This window comes from Peromyscus eremicus, chromosome 13 (genome assembly GCF_949786415.1).
Source record: "Peromyscus eremicus chromosome 13, PerEre_H2_v1, whole genome shotgun sequence".
Taxonomy (NCBI): Eukaryota; Metazoa; Chordata; class Mammalia; order Rodentia; family Cricetidae; genus Peromyscus; species Peromyscus eremicus.
Window position 1 is genome coordinate 61,579,482 of NC_081429.1, and position 21,299 is coordinate 61,600,780.

At 36.6% G+C, this 21,299-nt stretch overlaps 1 protein-coding gene across 6 annotated transcripts in view; it reads right to left on the minus strand.

Moving 5' to 3' along the window:
- Window positions 1-21,299, minus strand: part of Ankar (ankyrin and armadillo repeat containing) — a 67,146-nt gene that overhangs the window by 16,636 nt on the left and 29,211 nt on the right. For 5 of the 6 annotated variants that reach the window (XM_059278021.1, XM_059278018.1, XM_059278019.1 and 2 more), the window contains exons 11-17: window positions 20,846-20,950; window positions 17,339-17,580; window positions 14,543-14,711; window positions 10,165-10,406; window positions 9,834-9,987; window positions 9,599-9,760; window positions 1,008-1,114 (exon numbers count right to left, since the gene is read on the minus strand). In XM_059278021.1, coding sequence (XP_059134004.1) covers window positions 1,008-1,114; window positions 9,599-9,760; window positions 9,834-9,987; window positions 10,165-10,406; window positions 14,543-14,711; window positions 17,339-17,580; window positions 20,846-20,950 — 1,181 coding nt within the window. The remainder of the gene's footprint in view (window positions 1-1,007; window positions 1,115-9,598; window positions 9,761-9,833; window positions 9,988-10,164; window positions 10,407-14,542; window positions 14,712-17,338; window positions 17,581-20,845; window positions 20,951-21,299) is intronic. The other variant, XM_059278022.1, reaches the window with a different exon arrangement.

The window sequence follows — 21,299 nt, forward strand, 5'->3', positions numbered from 1 at the left end:
ACACCATTGAAAAATAAATTGAATTATAAATGGATAAAAATAGAAGTTTTCCCATGAAACACATTTAAATATAAATGTATTTTATATGGCATTTCCATAGTCTTATGAAATATACTTATATCTTAAAAGTTTATATAATTTTATTTGTAATTCAAACCAAAAATGATTTGTAGCTTCTGCTTCCCTTTATTTCCCCACTAAACTCTTGCAATAAAATCATCCCTTTTGTCTCCTGAAAGGCCAAATATCTTATGACATCTTTTCTGATAATGTTCCTGTAAAAGGAAATATTACTATTCACTTACACATTAATCTCCTGTATTTTTCTATTTCTTATATCCTGAGAGGCCAAATAACTTATCTTTTTTTTTTTACAATATATCTATAAAAGGAAGTGTTACTATTCACTAACACATTATTCTATATTTTTCATTTTCCTCATCACTAACGGAGCCCTGGCAAACTATGAGAAGAAAATGTATTTTTAATTTTCTATAAATGTATGTTATATTTTCCTGCTTAGCCACCAATAGAATTTCTGAATTTCTATGGCTTTGGTAAAAGGGTTTGAATTGATGCTGGCTTATTGAAGGCATTTTACTAGTGGGAGAAAGAGTGACTAACTCTGAAAGACCGTAAAGTAATTCATCTGGGAGCACTGATTAACAGTCAACCCATGCATGCTATGTTGATGGGTATTCCCTTGTTCTTGAGAAACAGGGCCCTTCTTCCCACACAATTTTAACAATCACTGAGGAGGTGGGAAGCTGTTCTCTGAATACACAGTGAATGGCTAAGGAAAATAATTAGAGTAAGTGCATAAGAATTTCCTATCATATTTGAAGAAATTAATATTTACTACATCAATATTTTCTTCTTAAAAGTTTTAGAACTTTGTTTTAAAAGTTAAATCGTTATGCTTGTAAACCTGCATAATCTAAGATACAAATTATTCTTAAAATATTACATTTACTATGTCAGAAAACATTTAAAACTTTAATCCATACCTTAATGTTAGTAGAAGGGTGACTTCTTAGTAGCTGAATAAGTACAGGAAAGGCATTCTCCTCCACAACGAACCGTTGACTCATGGCATTGCTTGTGTGGGCCACACCTGTGAAGCTCTCATAGGTCAATGAGGTCATGTTTTTATTTCATCTTGTAAATTGTAGAGTCAAACTTAGCTTGACTTTGGTTTATAAACTATCTTAAGGTAATATGGCTAACAAATTTTAAAAACAGTGTATATTGACACTATTTTAATACCCCCTTTGATTTTTTAATGGGCAGAATGAATAAACATGGGAGATTCATTGTTAGAATTATAGATGGTTTTATAATAAGAGACATAGCACATAAATTTGAAAAATGCTACATTACTAAAGAATAACAGCTATCCTTATTTAAAAACATTATATTCTGGTACTCAAGTTTATAGTCATTGTTTTCTATTAAAAGTTTTTTTTAATCTACAAAAATGACTAATCACTGAGTTAAAATTTCCAGCTTTCTTAAATTGCATATACTAAAAAAAATTTTCTTTATAATAAAATAATTCTATATTTTAAATTGTAATCTAATATCAGGAGAGAACTCAATCTCATTTTTGTGAATATGTATAAACAATTTAATTTTATTTTGCTAAGGAGTGCCATTTCATATATAGTAGTTTTATATACTTAAATATAGAATAATATAGTTATATATACACTATATAGATATAAATATAGTAAGCTTATGTACTTAAATAAAAATACAAATTTAGGTATCTCTGAACAGTGACACCCACATATTGTTATTTGGACAGTTCACATTAACTAGGGGGAGTAGAATGAACAACACCCATTTAATCCATTTTATTTTCTCTCCTTCACCACTCACATATTAAGACAGTTGTTGTTGGGGGATGATCAAGCAATACACATATATACATATATGTGTGTGTGTGTGTGTATATATATATATATATATATATATATATATATTATATATATTGTGGAATATTTGTTTACACTGTGAAAATGTGTCTTTGTCAAGGTGCCTTCTGATTTATTTAATAAAGAGCTGAATGGCCAATAGCTAGTCAGGAAGAGGTTAGATAGGACTTTCAGGGACAGAGAGGACTCTGAAAAGAAGAAAGGCAGAGTCACCAGCCAGACACAGAAAGGAAACAGGAGGTGCAAGATGGAAGAGAGGTGATGCCAAGTAACAGAACATAGATTAATATAAATGGGTTAATTTACATTTTAAGAGTTAGTAGGACAAGCCTAAGCTAAAGGCCAAGCTTTCATAATTAATAGTAAGTCTCCATGTCATTATTTGCATGCTGGCAGTTGGGTCAAGAAAGCTTGCTACATATGGTGTCCAATGTAGGGGCACAAATTTCCACATAGGACCTGAGAAAGCTTTTTGAAAAGTTCCAAACATGCAAATAGGGAGCCAGATGCAGCTTCTTAATCCCACAGTCTCTTAGATGGGCCATGGTGTACACTGATATAGCTCCCAGTCACTGCCTGTTGGCTTGAGTCAGCCAGTGCCATGTGCTCAACTACACAGTGGGGTTTAAGGCTTGGCTCACAAGGACAGAGAAGGCTGCAGGTGCTCAGTAAAGTGGTCCAGACTGAGAAAACCTTTAAACAGATACAGTAAAAAAAATGGGTATACACAGTCATAGAAAAAATAAATAGTTTAAAAGTAATAAAGTATTTAAAGAAAGAGTAAGTAATATACAAAGAATAAGCCATGCAGGATGGGAAATACACAGGGCATCTGTATCCTGTATGGTGCTTTGCTGACTTTATTTTTTTTTTAATGCTGAGAGAATGGCAGCTTCGGAGAGACATGGGATTGTGAAAGGAACTGCTGAATTAAACCAGCCTTGATACTTTAGAGATATCTTGGTTTCAGAATGGAAATCAGGAAATGTGTTGCATTAGGGAAGAGGTTGTGCTTTGTTTCTACAGGAAGCAAAAAGCTATGGATTCATTCAAAGTTAAAAGAGATCAGATTTGACCAGAGGAGAACTTATGAGGATCCTGGCTACAGACATGAGGGAGGAAGACAAGAAAGACTACAGAACAGGCGACATGTATGCTGATCCCTCTGTATGGGAACAGCTCTGAGACTGAGTGAGATATGATAAATCTTATTGACTACAGAGTCCTCATGACTTATTATTAGATGTCATCCTTTCATATGCAATTGATTGAAGTTTGCAATAGATTGAAGTTTGGTTACACAGTCCAAACAAACTTATAAAGTTAACAGATGCCTTTTACCTGCTCAAACATAAAACAAAAAATTATCTTTAGCTGACTTATACTCACCGCACATTCCATACTTGTTTTAATGCAGATACATATGTTACCTTTTTAAGTTCATGTGTCTTCAGAACAAAAGAGCCAGATACCAATGAAAACAAGTAGCCCAGCTGATGCAGCCTCTCAGAATGCCTCTGTTACAGTTTCCTCAAAATTCTGCATCCAGAACATCTTCAAAGCTGCTAGCTGAGATGGTCCAACCTCACAGACTACTCCAGCCAGGACTTCAGATAAGCTCTACACTTTGCCATCACACAGAAACTAAACAAAAAATAATACAGCTAGCTCTCCTAGTACTTGACCATTATTCCAATTTTCTCAGGGTACCCTAAAGATGCTGTCACCTCCAGAAAACAGGAAGCAGTCTAGAAAACATGACACCTATATTCTGAAGAGGTGGGGAGGGTGGTTTTTGGTTGTTCGATGGATTATAGATGTTTATCATCATTTAGGGGGGTTAGTTACAAGTCATTACTGACCATGGTAAAAAAAAAAAAACTTAACAAAAGAGGTAAGATTCAAGGATCTCATTCTGAAAAGGAAAGGGGGAACAGGGGAATGATAGGATAAAAGGTTAGGTTATTCAATCTACTTTTAGACTAAAAAGCAATTACTAGTTCAAATATTTTACATTGGTATGGATTTTTGTATATTGATACAAATTTAAGGTTATTTTTGTTAGAACATCCTCTATATATTTTTCTATACTTCTTTAGTTATTTTTTAATATTGATACAAATTTAAGGTTATTTTTGTTATATTGTATATATGTTTTTACTCTTGTTTAAGGTATTATACCTATGCAGCTCATTTAACAATGTAATGTAAATTTCTAATCCTTGAAAGTTTTTATTACAAACTATTTAGGATAATCAAGAAATACAGGTTAGTAATTAATCATCTATAATAAACTTGTAGTCATGTTAGGTATGTTTTTAAGGTCAAACATATATTTTAGATAGATAGGTGGTCTTCAAAAACTTTAGAGATGTACAGAATATGGAATTTAAGATGTTTTAATAACATAAGGCTTTTCATGGCAGTGAGACATGTCTGCTCCTGGCAGCACCAATTTACTTCAGAGAAGATGATGTGCACTGAACAACCTCCATATGGAGTTTGCTTTCTTGGTGGCAAAAGTTAGCCACTGGGCAGGAAACTGCCCTTGCCTTGACTTCTGACAGTATGCTGTCCAAATTGGACAAGAAGGACAAAAAGATAGCAACTGCTGAACTTTGCCAAGACAAAGTAGGACAGTCCTTCAAAATTCTTGCTTCACAGAAAAATCTGTCAGCTATTCCAGGCCTGTGGGCTGAAGATGGATACCCCAACATTGCAGGGAACCTTGGGTGACTATCCAGGCAGGCAGCTGTTTCTGTCATTTCTATAGTTTTGGAATTTGTTTGCTCTGCACTTTCTGTTTACTCAAGTAATATTATATCATTCTCAGGTCTCTGATAGGGTTGAAGACTAGATAGTTGTAGTTACAGTCTTCCATAGTTTTGATAGAAAGTAAGTCAGGTACAAAACTTTGGACTCACTAAGATAAGATTAGATAGCGGAGTATTTTCTTTGAATTTGCCCAATACTAATAGACTAGACACTGTGAATGCATTTCTTACTTGATCATTGTTTTTACTGTATATAGTTTTACTATGTTAGAGTTAAAACCTTTCCTTTTAATTTAGACAAAAAGGGGGAAATATTGTGGGAGAATTGTTTGCATTGCCACTCGGTGGTGCCAATAAAGCCACCTTGAATCAAGGACAGAGTCAGTGATTGGCTGACAGGGATTAGCCATAGAGTTGTTGGAGAACTAAGGAAGTTGAATATAAAAGGACAGGAAGAGAGAAGGAAGGGCTGAGGGGGATTTTGGAGGCTTTTAGATTGGGAAAACATGGAGAGTAGGGTCAGCCCATCACCCCTCCTCTGTCCCTTGGATTTATCAGGTTCTTATCTCAATTTTTGATTTCTGAGTTTCTATTAATACTGGCATAATTTAGATAAATGTTACAAATATATGTCATACATTTATGTCATATATATATTTTTTTTCACCAAATAGCCATCATATATATATCATATGTTTATGTGCTGTGGAACAATCTTTGTACACTATAAAGATGTGTTGCTCTCACTGTTAATCAAAAGCTGATTGGCTAATAGCTAGGCAGAATTTTGGGGGCAGAGAGAACACAGGGAAGAAGGAGGGTAGAGTCTGAGAGTTGTGAGCCAGATGCAGAAGCCACATGAGGTTCATAGATGAGGTAAAGGAGCCTTGGGGCAGCACATAGATTAATAGAAATCGGTTAATTTAAGTTGTAAGAGCTGTCTGGAGACAAGCCTAAGCTATCAACAGAGCATTTATAATTAATAATAAGTTTCTGTGTGGTTATTTGGGGAGTGGCTGGTGAGACACAGCTGATCAGTGGTCTAGATGGAAAACTCTGCCTATAAATGACACCCAAATGTCTGGCACCTACATCCATATAAGACTTGAGAAAACTTTAAAAAAAAGTTTCTAAACACACAAAAATGGAGCCAAGCATGGCTTCCTAGTCTTGTGTCTCTCATGCCAGCCACAGTACAGAGACACATCTCCGAGCCTCTGCCTGTGGGCCTGAGTGGTCAGCATGAGCCCCACCAGTGCACCATGAGCTAAGCCGCATGGTGGGTTCCCACAGTCTCTCATGTGGGCTGTGGCACAGAGAGGCGTCTCCTGGCTGCTGCCTGTGGGATGGAGCCAGCTGCCAACAGCCATGTACCATGCACTAAGCTGAGCAGTGCCAGCAGCTGGAGCAACAATTTAAGATTCATCTCATGCTGTCAAAAATCAAGACAGATGCTCAGTAAAGGAAAAAACCTCTAAATGGATTACAGTGTGTTTAAAAATATGCATAGGCTTGGGAGAGAGAAGAAAAAGGATATATACAGTCATAAGTTAAAAAAAATAGTTTAAAAATAAGAAAGTCCTTAAAAAAGGAACAAAGTCATAAAAAATATAATAAGCCATGTAAAGATGGGAACTACATAGACAGTCTGGATCCTGTATGTTATTGTGTCGTCTTTGAATTTCTTGACTGCTGATGAAGGAGCAATAGCTGCTGAGACATTGGACTATGAAAGCTGCTAGATTAAACTAACCTATATATTTAAAAATATCTTGACTTCAAAATGGAAATCAAAAGGTGTGTTGCTTTGGGACACAGGTTAGGCTTTTATTTCTACAGGAAATGAGAGGCTGTGAATTCATTCCAGGTTGATATGGATTAGGTTTTATTGGGGAAAACCCCTACAAATCCTGGCTACAGACATAAAGAAATAAACCTAGAAAAACTACAAAACATGTAATGTACATTTTGTCTGCTCAAACATAAAACAAAAAAAAAATCATCTTTGGCCAACTTGTATATAACATAGAGTCTATACTTGTATTAATTCAAATATATATGTAACCTTTAAAGTTTATGTATGTTCAGAGCAAGGGGACCAGACACCAATGAAAACAAATGGCCCAGGTGATCCAGCACCTCAAAATGCCTCTGTTGCAATTTACTCAGAGTTCTGCATTCAGAACAGCTTCAAGGATGCTAGTTGAGATGGTCCAACCTCACCAACTACTCCAACCAAGACTTAATCATTATTGTAATTTTTTTTTAGGATTCCCCAAAGATGCCAGAGTACCCAGTCAACAGGAAGCAGTCTAGAAAAAAATGCCCACATTCCCAAAGACTGGTTATGAATGTTTGTCATCATTTAAGGGGGGTGGTTACAACTTGTTATTGGTCATAGTCAGGAAAAAAACAAGGCAAAAGAGTTAAATTCAAAGATCTCTTTCTAAAGGAAAAAAGGAGGAGAGATATAAAAATGATAAGATAAAAGGGTAGATTATTGAATCTACTTTAATAAAAAATCAACTATTAATCTCAAAATATTTTACATTGGTATTGATTTTGGTTTATTGATACAAATTTAAGGTTAATTTTATAAAGCTCTATGTATGATTCTACTCTTGTTTGGGGTATTATGCCTATACAGATCATTTAAAATGTAATGTATAATTAAAAATACAGGTTAGTAGTTATCTATAATCATCAAATTTGTAGTCATATTAGGTATATTTTCAAGGTTAAACATATATTTATATAGATGGCCTTCTAGCACTTCAAAGACCTACAGAATATGGCATTTAAAATGTTTTAATAACATAAGGATTTTCTTCTTAGACACATCTGCTCCTGGAAGCACCAATTTATGTCAAAGATGATGATGGGCACTGAAAAAATTCCATAAGGAGTTTGCTTTCTTCATGGCCAAAGCTAGCCATTTGGGCAAAGAAACTGCCCTTGTCTCAATTGCTGACAATATACTGTCCAAACTGGACCAGCAAGCAGGATGCAAAAAAAAGTGACTGCCAAACTTTGCCAAGACAAAGTAGGACAGTCCTTCAAAATTCCTGCTTCTTAGAAATGTCTATCAGATATACTAAGCCTATAGACCAAAGATGGATGCCCCAGCTTTACAGAAGAACTTTGGATGACTGTCCAGGCATCAGATGTCCCTGTCATTGGGTAATATTGCACCATTCTGGGGTCTTTGATAGAGTTAAAGACTAAATAATTAGACTTAACATTTTCCTTAGTTATAATAAAAGGTAGATTAGGTATAAAACTTTAGACTCACAAAGATAAAATAAATAATAGAATATTTTCTGTAATTTTGCCAAATACAAATGGACTGGATATTGTGACTGTAATTCCTACTTGATAACTGGTTTTTTTTGTATATAATTTTACTATGTTAAAGTTGAAATCTTCCTTTTTAATTAGATAGAAGGGGGAAATGCTTTGGAACAATCTTTGTACACTGTAAAGATGTGTTGCTCTCGTTGTTAATAAAAAGCTGATTGGCCAATAGCTAGGCAGGATTTTTTGGGCAGAGAGAATGCTGGGAAGAAGGATGGTGGAGTCTGAGCATTGCAAGCCAGACACAGAAGAAGCAACATGGGAAGTTAATAGATGAGGTAAGCCAGCCTTGGGGCAGCACATGAATAGAAATGGGTTAATTTAAGTTGTAAGAGCTGGCTGTTCATAGCCTAAGCTATTTGCCAAATATTTATAATTAATAATAAGTCTGTGTGTGGTTATTTGGGGAGTGGCTGGTAGGACAGAGCTGATCTGCAGTCTAGATGAAAAACTCTACCTACATGTGTGTTAGTTACCATTTCCTAGAATTGTTTTAGTTATGTGAATGTATCTGTGTATGCTCATGTGTATGGGTGCCCCCACAAGCCAGCAGGAGTTATAGGCAGGGTGCTGAGAACCAAACTCAGGTCCTTCGAAAGAGGAACAAGCTCTCTTCACCACTGAGCCATTTCTTCAACCCCCATTTACTAGAATTTTATTAATAACTAGAATGTCTGTCATACATTCCAACTATGAAAGACATTATTTTCTGGGTTATTTATGTCTTCAGACAGTTAATAAATTTCTGCAGGTATTATTCATAAGCAGGAAATAAAAGTGGATCTACTAACTTCAGTATCTGGGAACTTTTGAGAAAATACAGTCGCCTGGAAAGACAGACATGCACAGAAAGCCTCTTTTTCTTTTGTTTGCAAGCCATAGTCCACAGCCTCCAGCAAAGAACCCAAATGTTACTGGTAGGTCAATCACTAAAACCTCTGCAAGTTTTTCATAGACCCAAAAAGTCAATTCTTTTGTAACAAAGACCACTTTCTATAAGCAAACAATTATTTATTTATATCAATGAACTAGAATTGAAAAAAATGTAATTGAATGTTAACATTAAGAAATTTATGACTCTACATTTTAAAATTCTCTTAAAATAAATGTGATTCTTTTCATTTGAAATAGTCAGTGTTCATTGTCTTCATTTTCTATTCTACTCAGAATTCAAGAGCAAGGCAGATGTGACATTCTTTTTTTTTTTTTTTTTTTTGGTTTTTTTTGAGACAGGGTTTCTCTGTGTAGCTTTGCGCCTTTCCTGGGACTCACTTGGTAGTCCAGGCTGGCCTCGAACTCACAGAGATCCGCCTGGCTCTGCCTCCCGAGTGCTGGGATTAAAGGCGTGCGCCACCACCGCCCGGCAGATGTGACATTCTTAATGTCACCACTTTAACTCACCAAGGCCTTGGAGAAACCATTTATAAGTCTTATAATTCATGGTGTGAATAAAGACAAAGAAGCAAATTTTCTATTCTCTACCCAAGTCTTATTTTTCTCATCGTAATTAGAAAATTGAGACTTCGTACAAACCAATACAAATGGATCCCACTGCTCTGATGACGCTCAGAAGTGTGCCTTCAGCTATCTTATTAATCCTCAGTAAGCGCACCAGAGGTGCAATGCCGTTCCCTTCGCATATTTGGTTTTGATGAATCCTGCTGTCCTTGCTGAGAGCTATGACTGCTTCACCTCCTGATAAAGAACAATAAGAGGTGGGTATGGACTTCGGTGTCTACACCAGCAGTCTGTCTAGAAGTTACCTTACCTACATACTGCATCTTAGCTGATGGAGACAAAAGCATGTTTATTATAAAGTTGTAGCCAATCTGTTCTGCCATGTACTTCTGTTGCTTCAGGGTTTGTCCTGCCAAAGCCCAAAGTGCTACGGCTCCTTGCTCCTTAACATCTATTTGAAAGGCCTGTTAAGACAAAAACATGCCATTCATTCAGTGAACATGTTTGGAACACATCAGGGATCTATATTTTTTATAAAGCATGCATTCTGGAATTTGGTTTGATTTTTTCAAATCTTCAAATGAAATTCAAAATTAAGTAAATCATCTAAACCATTGGAAGGGTAATGATAAAATCCTTACCTTTAGAAGTTTCAGGAGATCTTTAGTTAATTTTCTTTCCAGAAATGCCTTCTGGATGAAAGGATTGTAACTCGCCAGGGATTCCACAGCCATTGCACCTTTCACTTGGACACTGAGCTGCTTCCCTTTAAAAAGAGCCACCAGGGGAGGAATAGCCCCTTGCATTGCTATAGCATCCTGCACGTCCTTGTTGTCACGGCCGACCTCGGCGATTGTAGCTGAGGACACTGCCTTCAGCGCATCTTCAAAAGAGTCAAGAGTAAGTACACCACTCATCAAAAATGTAAATTTAGCACATTTCAGGATAGCTTCCCATAGTACAAAGTTAAATTCATAAATTCAAAGAAAATTTAGAAAACAAAAATACAAAAAATAAACTGTCCAGATTCACCATCTAGATTTTATTTTGTCCACTACTTCTTATACAGATACTTGGGCATATTTAGGTAACTATAGACATATTCAATATAGTCGTACTGCAAATATAATATCCAGAATATTTGTTTACCATTGAAATATTTTCTCCATACTTTCATGAACATAAAAGTCACAAATGCCTTCTAAATACTGCATTAATGGTTATATCACATTTTATTAGCTATTCACACTTTAAAAATATATGTTGCTTCAAACTTTTTGCTGTTTTAAGTAATTCCAGGAGAAATCTTCTTAGCATGTAGATATTTATCAATGCCTTTTTTTTCTTTAGATTGAGTATGGCGAATTACTGGAATAATTCTTTACATTTCAGTAAACTGCTTTCTAAAGGAATCAGTAGCATTTTATTCTTTCATAATCAGAGCTCAGGCATATCAATTTGACTTTGTCTTCTTGAATATAAATATTATCATTCAAAATGAATACATAAAACTTGATAACTTGATCAACAAAAATGATATTTCATTTTATTTTGTTATAATTTACAGAAAGGTTCAAAGAATGAGTGAGAGAATGTATATACTTCACCTGCATTTGTAAATTTAATACACTGCTACATTGATTTTATATATTTATCTGGCTACAACTTAGTTTCACTCTATCTATCTATCTATCTATCTATCTATCTATCTATCTATCTATCATGTTATTCTGCCCTGGCTAGCTTGAAGCTCACTATATAGGCCAAACTGGCCTCAAACTCACAAAGATCCACCTGCCTCTACCTCCTACCTACTGGAACTAAAGGAGTGTACCACGATGCCAGGCTACAATTTAGTTTTCTACATTTATGTTGGGAGCATGAAGGTCCTTGTGCCCACAGATCACCACAGAAACCAGGAATGTTAAGCACACTGGATTGTCCTTTCAAAGGAAAAGACTGAGAACTGGAGGTGCCTGACTACCTGGTGATCTACATTATCTGTAGGGCCAGGGTGTATCAAGCTCCCACAACTGAGACTAGAGGTGGCTAGTAGTCCAAATAACCTGTGGTGGTATTGTGTTCCCCCAAATATTGTGTACCCTAATAAATTTATCTGGGGTCAGAGAACAGACAGCCACTAGATACAAAGGCTAGAAAATGGTGGCACTCACACCTTTAATCCTAGCATTCCAGAGGTAGAAATCCATCTGGGATCGCTGTGAGTTCAAGGCCACATTGAAAATGGCCAGGCATGATGACACATGCCTTTAATCCCTGAAAGCGAGCCTTTAATCCCAGGGAGTGATGGTAGAAAGGAAAGATATATAAGGAGTGAAGACCAGAAACAAGAAGCATTTGGCTGGTTAAGCATTTGGCTGGTTAAGCTTTTAGGTTTTGAGCAGCAGTTCAGCTGAGAGCCATTCGGATATGAGGACACAGAGGCTTCCAGTCTGAGGAAACAAGACCAGCCGAGAAGTTGGCCAGGTGAGGTTAGCTGTGGCTTGTTCTGTCTCTCTGACCTTCCAGTATTCACCCCATTACCTGGCTCAGGTTTGATTTTATTAATAAGACTCTCTAAGAGTCCTGCTACAATGACCCTTACATTATCTGTATAGCCAGAGACTCCTAAGTTCCCACAACCAGGACTGGAGGTGGTGAATAACCCAGATGACTTCTACATTGTCTGTATGACCAAGACCAGGCCAGACCCTTACTTAGGCTCCTAACCTAGTACAGGTAGATAATCTCTAGAACCCATCTTCTTGGAAGAAATCACATATACTTTGAGTTGAGTTTAATGTAATTATGCCTCCTGTGCATCGGGGATTGTATTACACCAGGAAACTTTTTTACCAAATTGTACTGTGTTTAAGAATGCTTGCAACAGACTGCCTGGCATCGGACTCCTGAAGTTTGAGCCAGTCTGGCTGAACCAAGTTTTCCTTCTTGCCTCTTTGTGGATGACTTTGCTGTCACTGTGATGCCAGCAGGGACCCACACACATTTGAGGCTCTGTGTAGACATACAGATAATACAATCAGTAGATAACAATGCTTTAATCGTATTATGTCTGCTATTCTGTAATGTCCTCTATGACTCTTTTCTCTCTCAGTATAGAACCAAATGGAGAGCATGCATTTTATTCATGATGTCTCTATACAGCCTATAGTCTACAACAGTTCTTTTGCCTTTCTTTAACTTTGTGATTTAAACCTTTTAAGTGAATATTAATTGTTTATTTTAAACCTCAGTTCAGGTTTAATGTTTCTCATGATTCAAGATATGACCTCCATCTAGAACATTTAAAAAGTGACGTCATATTCTTTGACAATAGTTTATGTAGTGTTAAACGATGCTCATCTATTTTCATTAGGATTGTTAATTTTGATTCCATGGTTTAGTTGCTGTGCTATTTAGTTGCCAGTACTGCCTTGATTTTAATAAAAAAAAACCCTGCACTTTAATATTGTGTAAATAAGCTGGACATGCCTTTAATTCCAGCACGTGGGAGGCAGAGGCAGCTGGATCTCTGTGAGTTCTAGGCTAGCCTGGTCTACCCAGTAAGACACTGTCTCAATAATAACAATAATAAAGTCTTCATCAAGATTTGCCACCAAAGTTGGGCAGAAATTTGTAATTTTCCTCTGAAACAATCTTAAACATTAGTTTGCCAAATCAACCTTTCCTTCTTAAAAAAGTAAAGTAAACATCTAAAGACCACAAATGAACTTTGATGCTATTTTCTTAATACTCTATGACTGAGCAACCCAGTCCATGGCAAAGAGAATTAGTTGTTAAAATGCTGAAGTTATATGTAAAATTTACACTCAGAGAAAAAATAATTAAAATTTTAAATTTAAATTCTTCTTACTCCTTAAAGTAAGAGAATAATGTAGATTCCAGTGTAGGAAAACAATGCTTTTAGGTAGGTGTTAGATCTAAAAGGGAATTGTTTTAAATATTTATTCCTATTACTTTTTGTGAACTCATTTACTTAAGTTACTGATATAATTACTGCTTTTTATAATATCTAGAACAGTCAGGGAAGTTTTAATTAATGGTACAAACAAAGTAAGATGAAGACTTATAAATAAAATTGATGCGGTTGAACTGTGCATAGAACTGCCCCTCTGTGCTGCTCCACAAGGAGAGCACAGTGAGTGGTGCAGAAAAACTTGGAAAACTCAAGGGTTGGGAGGGAAGCTTTGAGTGTCTTTACTACATGATACTGATTCTTAGAAAATGATACTTGCTGAAGTTGAAATTCTAAACTAATGCAAGCTCTCTGCAGCATGACCCTTATCCTTGGCTTGTCTTTTAACCAATGTTTTTATTTCATGTTTATTCTATACTTACATATGATAAACTTGGGCAGAAGGACAGATGACAAATTAAACAGGAACAAAAAGGGACACATCTGTACCCACGCTTTTATCCTTAAAATGTCATGTTCATACTGCTATGTAAGCGCACTGGGATGACATTGTTGTTATTCATACTGCAGTGTAAGCCCACTGGGATGGCGTTGTTGTTGTGAAATGCAGGTGACCCTTTGCAGCTGCTGTAGAAGCTGCCTGATACTTCCTGGGGATCCTGGGACTGTGGTGCACTTTAGAAGGCTTACTGCCTGCTGATTGCCTTGGATTTTGATAGCAGATATATAAGAGCAAGTCTGAAGTTCTTGATGTACATTGTAAAATAGCTTCCAATGATCAAAATAAATATTAATTTATACACGAAGAAATGTCCTCCCTAAACATATTATTTGCTCTATTTTCATTATTCCTGCTTATATTTTTATTTATGCAAATGTCTGGTTAAACATTTTAATATACTTTGGGGAGTCAATTATTTCTATGAACTTGGCAGTTTTAAGTTTTCAAGATATTTGGGTTATATTGTGTGCAAGGATCCATTCAAAGATAAATCCAAGATATTTGTTCACTGACAAATCCAGATCATGTTTGCTTCATTTGGTAAATCTGGTCACTCTTAAACAGACAAGTTGAGGCTCACCAGAATCAGAACTCAGAAACCGGATGAGGTACTGGATACCATTGTGGTCTCTCATGGCTCTTTGGTTGCTTTCATTTCCGATACATAGCACCCGGATACAGTTCATTACGTTCACCAGCACGCTTTCTATGTTCAGGCTCAGGAGATTTATCAGAGCCGGGATTCCATTCTAAAAAGAAACAAAAAGGGATGTGAGTTCATTTAAGATAGATGCAATTTTGTTTAAAAGTCTGAAATCTTCCTGCAAACATTTTTATTTAGTAGAGGACATTTGTGTGTAAACAGAAGCATCTAGTGGTGTCACACAGAAAGTTAAGACAACTGAGTAACTCTTATCCAGAAAAATACAATATTATTGCAGAACTAAGATAAACACACAAACATTCATTTTCTGACCCAATAAAATGGAATGGCATAGCACAGCGTAAATATACTACATACATAGAGGAATTTTACCCTAGTTCTGGCTAATTGCCAGAACCAATAAACATGAGATTTTAAATAGGATAAAACTAAGTAACTGAAATTGGACTTGGATATAACTATATTTCCAATATATTTTCTAAAGGATTGATACTAGACACAGCAATTAAAGTTTTTTAGAGAAGTTTTAAAAAAAGGCAAATTACGCAGAAGAGCACAAAGAAAACAGAGAATAAACATACATGGTTTTCTACCACAAGGAACCCAAGGTAAAAAGCATTAAGGTCTATAGGAAGGTACATTTTATAATGCAGATGGTTCAATTCATATTGAAGAAACAACTATATCAAACTGAAGAAACTTATATCAAGTAACTTCACTTCATTTGTAAACATCTACAGAAAGATCTTAAAACATTAGTGGACACAATAGGGTAGGATTTTTTTGTTTTAGTTTTGGTTTGTTTTTGAGGAAATAAAGTGTAGTAACAATTGCTTGGTGTTCAGCAAAAGCAATTTTCTTCTAATTCTTTCTGGTACATAATTAGGATATATTTCTCAGACAGAACTAGTATCTTCATATAAACATGAAACGATCAGCATATATTATGAAAAATGCTCCATCTTTTCTCCGGGGCTACTCATATCTGAACTCTTGTTAATGATGAGCATTAGGCCTCTTGGGCCAGTTGGGCTACAGACCTCCTACATGCCCACTGCTTGCTGAAGTGTTTTTCCTAAACACTCCCTCTCCTATAGCTGATCATCCCTAAGAGTTTGTTACTCTGTAACAACACAGATCTCCAGTTTCTATGTGAAAGAATGGCTGCCAGTCGATGCTGGGGACAGCATATAAGATGGCTGATGTGCTGCCAGCAGAGATTGGAGAAAAGAGAACCTGAGATTGTGGACCATCAACCCTCCATGTGTTCCCCTCCGGATCTTCTGCTTAGCATGCCTCTAGAGGGCCAAGGCAGAAATGCCTACGTGTCCCAAGGTCATGCTTTATACGTGCACATGTCATGTCCTCCTCCATATAAATATTTCTTGTAATACTAGTCTTTTTCTTCTATCTGATCTTCATGTTCTGTGTTCCTAGATCAATGGTGATTTCTGTGATGCAGGAAAGGAGTGAAATAAATTTCACAGGAAATTATACAGAGATGATCACCCAGGCTGAAGTTAAGGCAGTTATGCAGTTCATGGAAAAGAACCTGCAGCCTGGAGAAGCTTTTTAGGCTTGGATAAACTGTACTGAATGTGTGGTCAACTATTGCACATGGTATGATGTGTACCAACACACTGGACTTAAATTGGCCACAATGAATAATTCAGTTTCTGAGAATATTCCAAGGACATCGTGTAAAACTTGAGACTCTAAGGGGTATTGGCTGAAGACTGTGGATGGAGTAACATATAGATGGGATGACAAACTAAAAGTGTGGGAATCTAGAATAGGAGGATAATAGTGGCCTCCACCAAGAAAGGGAGATGGCAACTTTAATTCAGATACTTTTTATTCCTTTTGAAGGAGTGTAGAAATAATGTGACAATTGATAGTGTGATTGCTACAAGCTTTATTGGGTTCCTAGATTGAAGAGCTGCCAAGAAAGGTGAGCTTCCTAAGCTGAAAATTGGATCAGGTCTTCCTTGGAATTGTTGGATGTAGAAGGACAGAAGTTGCTGACTTGCAGGGACAGATTTCTTGTCTGAGGTCATTGTAGCCCACCAGTCATGGGGCTTAGTGCTTGCAGAGGGCTGAGGAGGAGCTTAGGTGGCTACAGGGGTCTTGAGGTTGGAGCAGACTGTGTGAGAAGGAAGTGACTGTCTGGTACATTGACCACTGTTCTTATTTTTACCTTTCTTTGCGAAATTGCATGTTGCTACCTTTGGGTCAAGTGCTCAAAAGATTGTATAATCATTAATAATAAAAATAGATTATGCTTCCTTTGGTGTTAAGTCTGGGATGGTTCCTGTGTTTAGTAAAAGATGATGAAGAATATATTGGTGATTTTCTAAGAATAATCTTTGGAATCATGAGAACATTTTGTATTGGGTGATTTCCCCTTTTTTTCTGTTCCCCCCTTTCTTATGATAATAAAAGACTGAGGTCACCAGGGCAAAAGCAGAAGCTAAGAGAAGTAAGAGAAGCTAAAGTAAGAGAAGTTAGAGAAGAAGCTAAGAGAAGCTAAGAGAAGCCAGGGAAGAAAAAGAAACTTAGCAAATGCAGAAGCCCAAAGTAACCTGTCAGCTTGCATGAACATTATCTCTGAGTCGTTATTGCGCCTTCTAGGTTTTCCATCCTTCACACCCTGAAACTGCTGAGGCCGGTCCCTGGCAAGTCGAAATGATGTTTTATAAAACAGTAACTCACATATTTGGAGATAACATCCTTGTTTTCACACTTAGCAATATCGTACAGAATGACAGCACAGCGGGAGTGTAATTCGGGCTCATCAGAAGCCAGCAGGTTGATCAAAGCAGGGATGCCTCCTGCCTCCACCAAAGCATGTACTACACTTACATGGGTTGAGATATTACTCAGTAACCCAACAGTTTTACACTGCAGTTTTATTTTGGGACATTTTAACAGATTGATTAAAGCAGGAATGGTGCCTGTAAAGATAAGGATGAGATGAGCATTAGTTTTTCAAAGTCAATTATAGTAAATTTATCCCAACAATATTGAAATAATGTTCATGGTATGGCAATATAAGTAATTGCAGACAGTTCTACAAGATACAGAATAACAACTTGAAGTGATATGGAAATAGTTTTGTCTTATCACAAGATAGTGGCTTTTTTACTGTTTGCATATTTAATTTCATACAGCACATGATCATACACTATATTAGTAAATTCAAGCCATCTTTAAAATACTGATTTTTGTCCTAAAGAGTTGATAATTGGTTATGTAGACAGAAATGACAGGTGATGTTGCTCTGTATGCTGTGAATGTGTTGTTCTGATGGGTTGATAAATAAAATGCTGATTGGCCAGTAGCCAGGCAGGAAATATAGGTGGGATAAGCAGACAAGGAGAATTCTGGGAAGAGGAAGGCTGAGTTAGGAGATGCCAACCCCCCTGTCCAGGGAGCAGCATGTAATGGCACACAGGTAAAGCCACGGAACATGTGGCGACATAGAGATGAACAGAAATGGGCTGAGTTTAAATGTAAGAGCTAGTCAGTGGTAGGCCTGAGCTAATGGCTGAGCATTTTTAATTTAATATAAGCCTCTGTATGTTTACTTGGGTCTGAGCAGCTGTGGACTGGACAGGACACAGGAAAACTCCAGCTACACAGAAACCCACTGTGCAGTTCTTCCTGTCTTGGCTTCCCAAGTGCTGGGGTCAAGGTGTGCCTCACCATGCCTAGCTGATAAAGGCTTTGAGGTATCACATGGTAAAGTTCTGCTGTGGGTACTGACTTATCTTGGTGTGGCAGTAACTGTTTAATTATTTGAATATGCTATCATACATTATCTTAAACCAAAAAGTGAAAAAAGTGCTGATCTAGTCAAATATAACAGTAGCCTTATTTATTATAATCAGTCATTGGGCATGGTAAAAAATAGAAAACTTGGCTTTAGTTGAATGCTTGCTGGGTTTGTATCAGTTTAGTTGAGAAGAAACCACACCACAGAAGACACACAAAGTTCTGAAAAATATGAGTATAACTGAGGCTTGTTTATTTATCTACCTGAAATGAAACTATCTATTGTTGACTTTTTGGGGACATTGAGCTTTTCCAAACATGTTTTTAATGAGTTAAATAAAATTAAGCTTGTTCATTCATCAATATTCATGGAAAATGCATGTCTCAATATGCACATTAGGGAAGTAGGTACCATACAGACAGTTCAGACATTCCCATCATTTTAGAAAGTTATGGCGGACAGTGCTGCTCTCAGAACAAGTCCATGGGATTGACCCATTTGATTAGTGAAGAAACTAGGCCAGAGAAACCATCATGTAATTTCTAAATGCAGAACTACTTACAAACCTGGTCTGCCATGTTCTTCTAGTTTTCAATTTAAAAAACAAATTGTGCAAGTGTAGAACTGGAATAAATTATAAATGAAAGTAATTATAGCAGTACTGTGATGGTTACACTTAACTATCACCTTGACATAATCTAGAATCATGCAAGAAGAGAGTCTCAGTGGAGGACTAATATAGATAAGGTTGACCTCTGAGCATATATGTGGAGGATGGTTTGGATTGCTAATGTTAATTGATGTGAGAACTCACCTACTGTGGGTGACACCATGACCTAGGCAGGGGATCCTAGACTGTAAGTTTAGAAAAAAGGCTGAGCACAAGGAGGCAAGCATGCACGCATTCATTTCTCCCTGCTCTTAACTGTGGATATATGTGACTAGTTGATTCAGGTTCCCACATCCTTTACTTCCCTGTAATGATAGATTGTAACTTGGAATTCCAAACTGAAATGAACACTTCCTCCTCTACATTGTTTTTTGTCAGGGTAGTTTATCATAACCAATATTAAACTAGAACAACTAGATATTATACTAGAACAGCTAGTATACTAAAGTTCTTTTTATTCTTAAAATTTCAAGTTTTTAGAGAAGTAGATTTCCTCTAAAATATACATAGTTTTTTTGACCATGTGCAACTTTTACATGAAAATAAAATATAAAGGTGACAAAAGTGATCTTAGAGAAAAGAAAAAAGAAGCTTAAAATCAACTAAAAGTGTCTGTTATAGTTAAAAACATATTTTGAAGTAAATTTGGATTGCACACACTTGTAAACCTAGCACTCAAAAGCTATAAGGCAATGGAACTCACAATTGACACTGCCAAAGTGGCCAAGACCCTGAGACTAGATAGGTCATGGGCCTTAGGGGAAACCTACCATTATTCTTCTGCTAAAACAACATAACAATAAAATGACTCCTAATGACATTCTGCTTTACTCATAGATCAGTGCCTCACTCAACCCTCATCAGAAGGCTTCTCAAGGTAGATGAGAATTGACACAGAGGCCCACAACTGGACAGTGCGTAGAGAGTGAGAGACTTTAGAGCACTCAGTCCTAAAAGGAATGTCTTCATCAAGCCCCTCCCCTAAAGGCTCGGGGCTCTATACAGAAGAGAAGTAGAAAGATGGTAAGAACCAGTCATCCCTAGGCAAGAGGCCGTCTACATTGACACCCACTGGCAAAGGGAAAAAATCAGTTTCTCCAGTGGAATCTTTCTAGGTATATCAGAACCGGGAATAGCTGGTCAACACAAAAAGAACCCTCTGGTATTTCTGTGGAGTTTTTGTTTTGTTTTCTTTTGTTCTGAGATTTTTGTCATATCAGATTTTTTCCTGTTTGTTTTGACTTAGTTTCATTTCTTGATTTGTTTTTGTTTCTTGGGTTTTTGTTTTGTTTATTTGTTTGTTTACAGAGAGAGCAAAAACATGAAGCTGGGGTGGCAGGGAGGTGGGGAAGACCTGGGAAGAGTTGAGAAAGAGAAAAACATGATCAAATGTATACATTTTTAATTTAAAAAAAGTCTGAGGCAAGAGGATTACAAGTTCAAGGCCAGCCTGGGTCGTATGTGTGACCCTGTCTTGAAAAACACATGCATGTGCATGAGCATACATACACACACACACACACACACACACACACACACACACACACACACACATTTTTTTAAATATATATATATGTATGCATGTATGTATGTATGTATTAGTTTAGTGGTATAGTATGTGCTTTGCATCTGATCCCACCATTAAATATGTATGTCTATGTTAATATTTGTGTATTATATACTATATATAATACACTAAAATTATTGACCTGAATATAATATAGCTCTACTTAAAACGTGACAAGAAAAAGATAGTTAATGTATTTTGTATCACCTGCATCCAAAATACATTTCCAGTATTGATCATTTGCTAAGCAAACTACTTCTAAGGACATGACAGCCATCATCCTTCGCTTGAAGCTTTCACACTGCAACATTTCTGAAAAGTATTCAACAGAAAAACACAACTGTAATTCACAGCAGAGGCAATGGAATGACCAATTGTGTTTTCATATAGGTAAAGTGAACAGAAGAGTTGAGATCATCCCCCTCACCAGCTGCATGTGCTAAATCCCCTCTGTTTGTGGTTCTCTGAGGTCCTGGATAGATTATCATGGACTAGCTTGGATATGGAGTGGTCCTCAAAGGTCCATCTTCATGGTTTAGTCACTGGCTTGGTGCTATTGGAAGGTGATGGGAACTTTAAGAGGTGGAACTTACTGGGAAGTTGTAGATCACTGGGCCAAGTATCCTTGAAGGGGATTGTGGGATTCCGTCTCTCTGTTTTT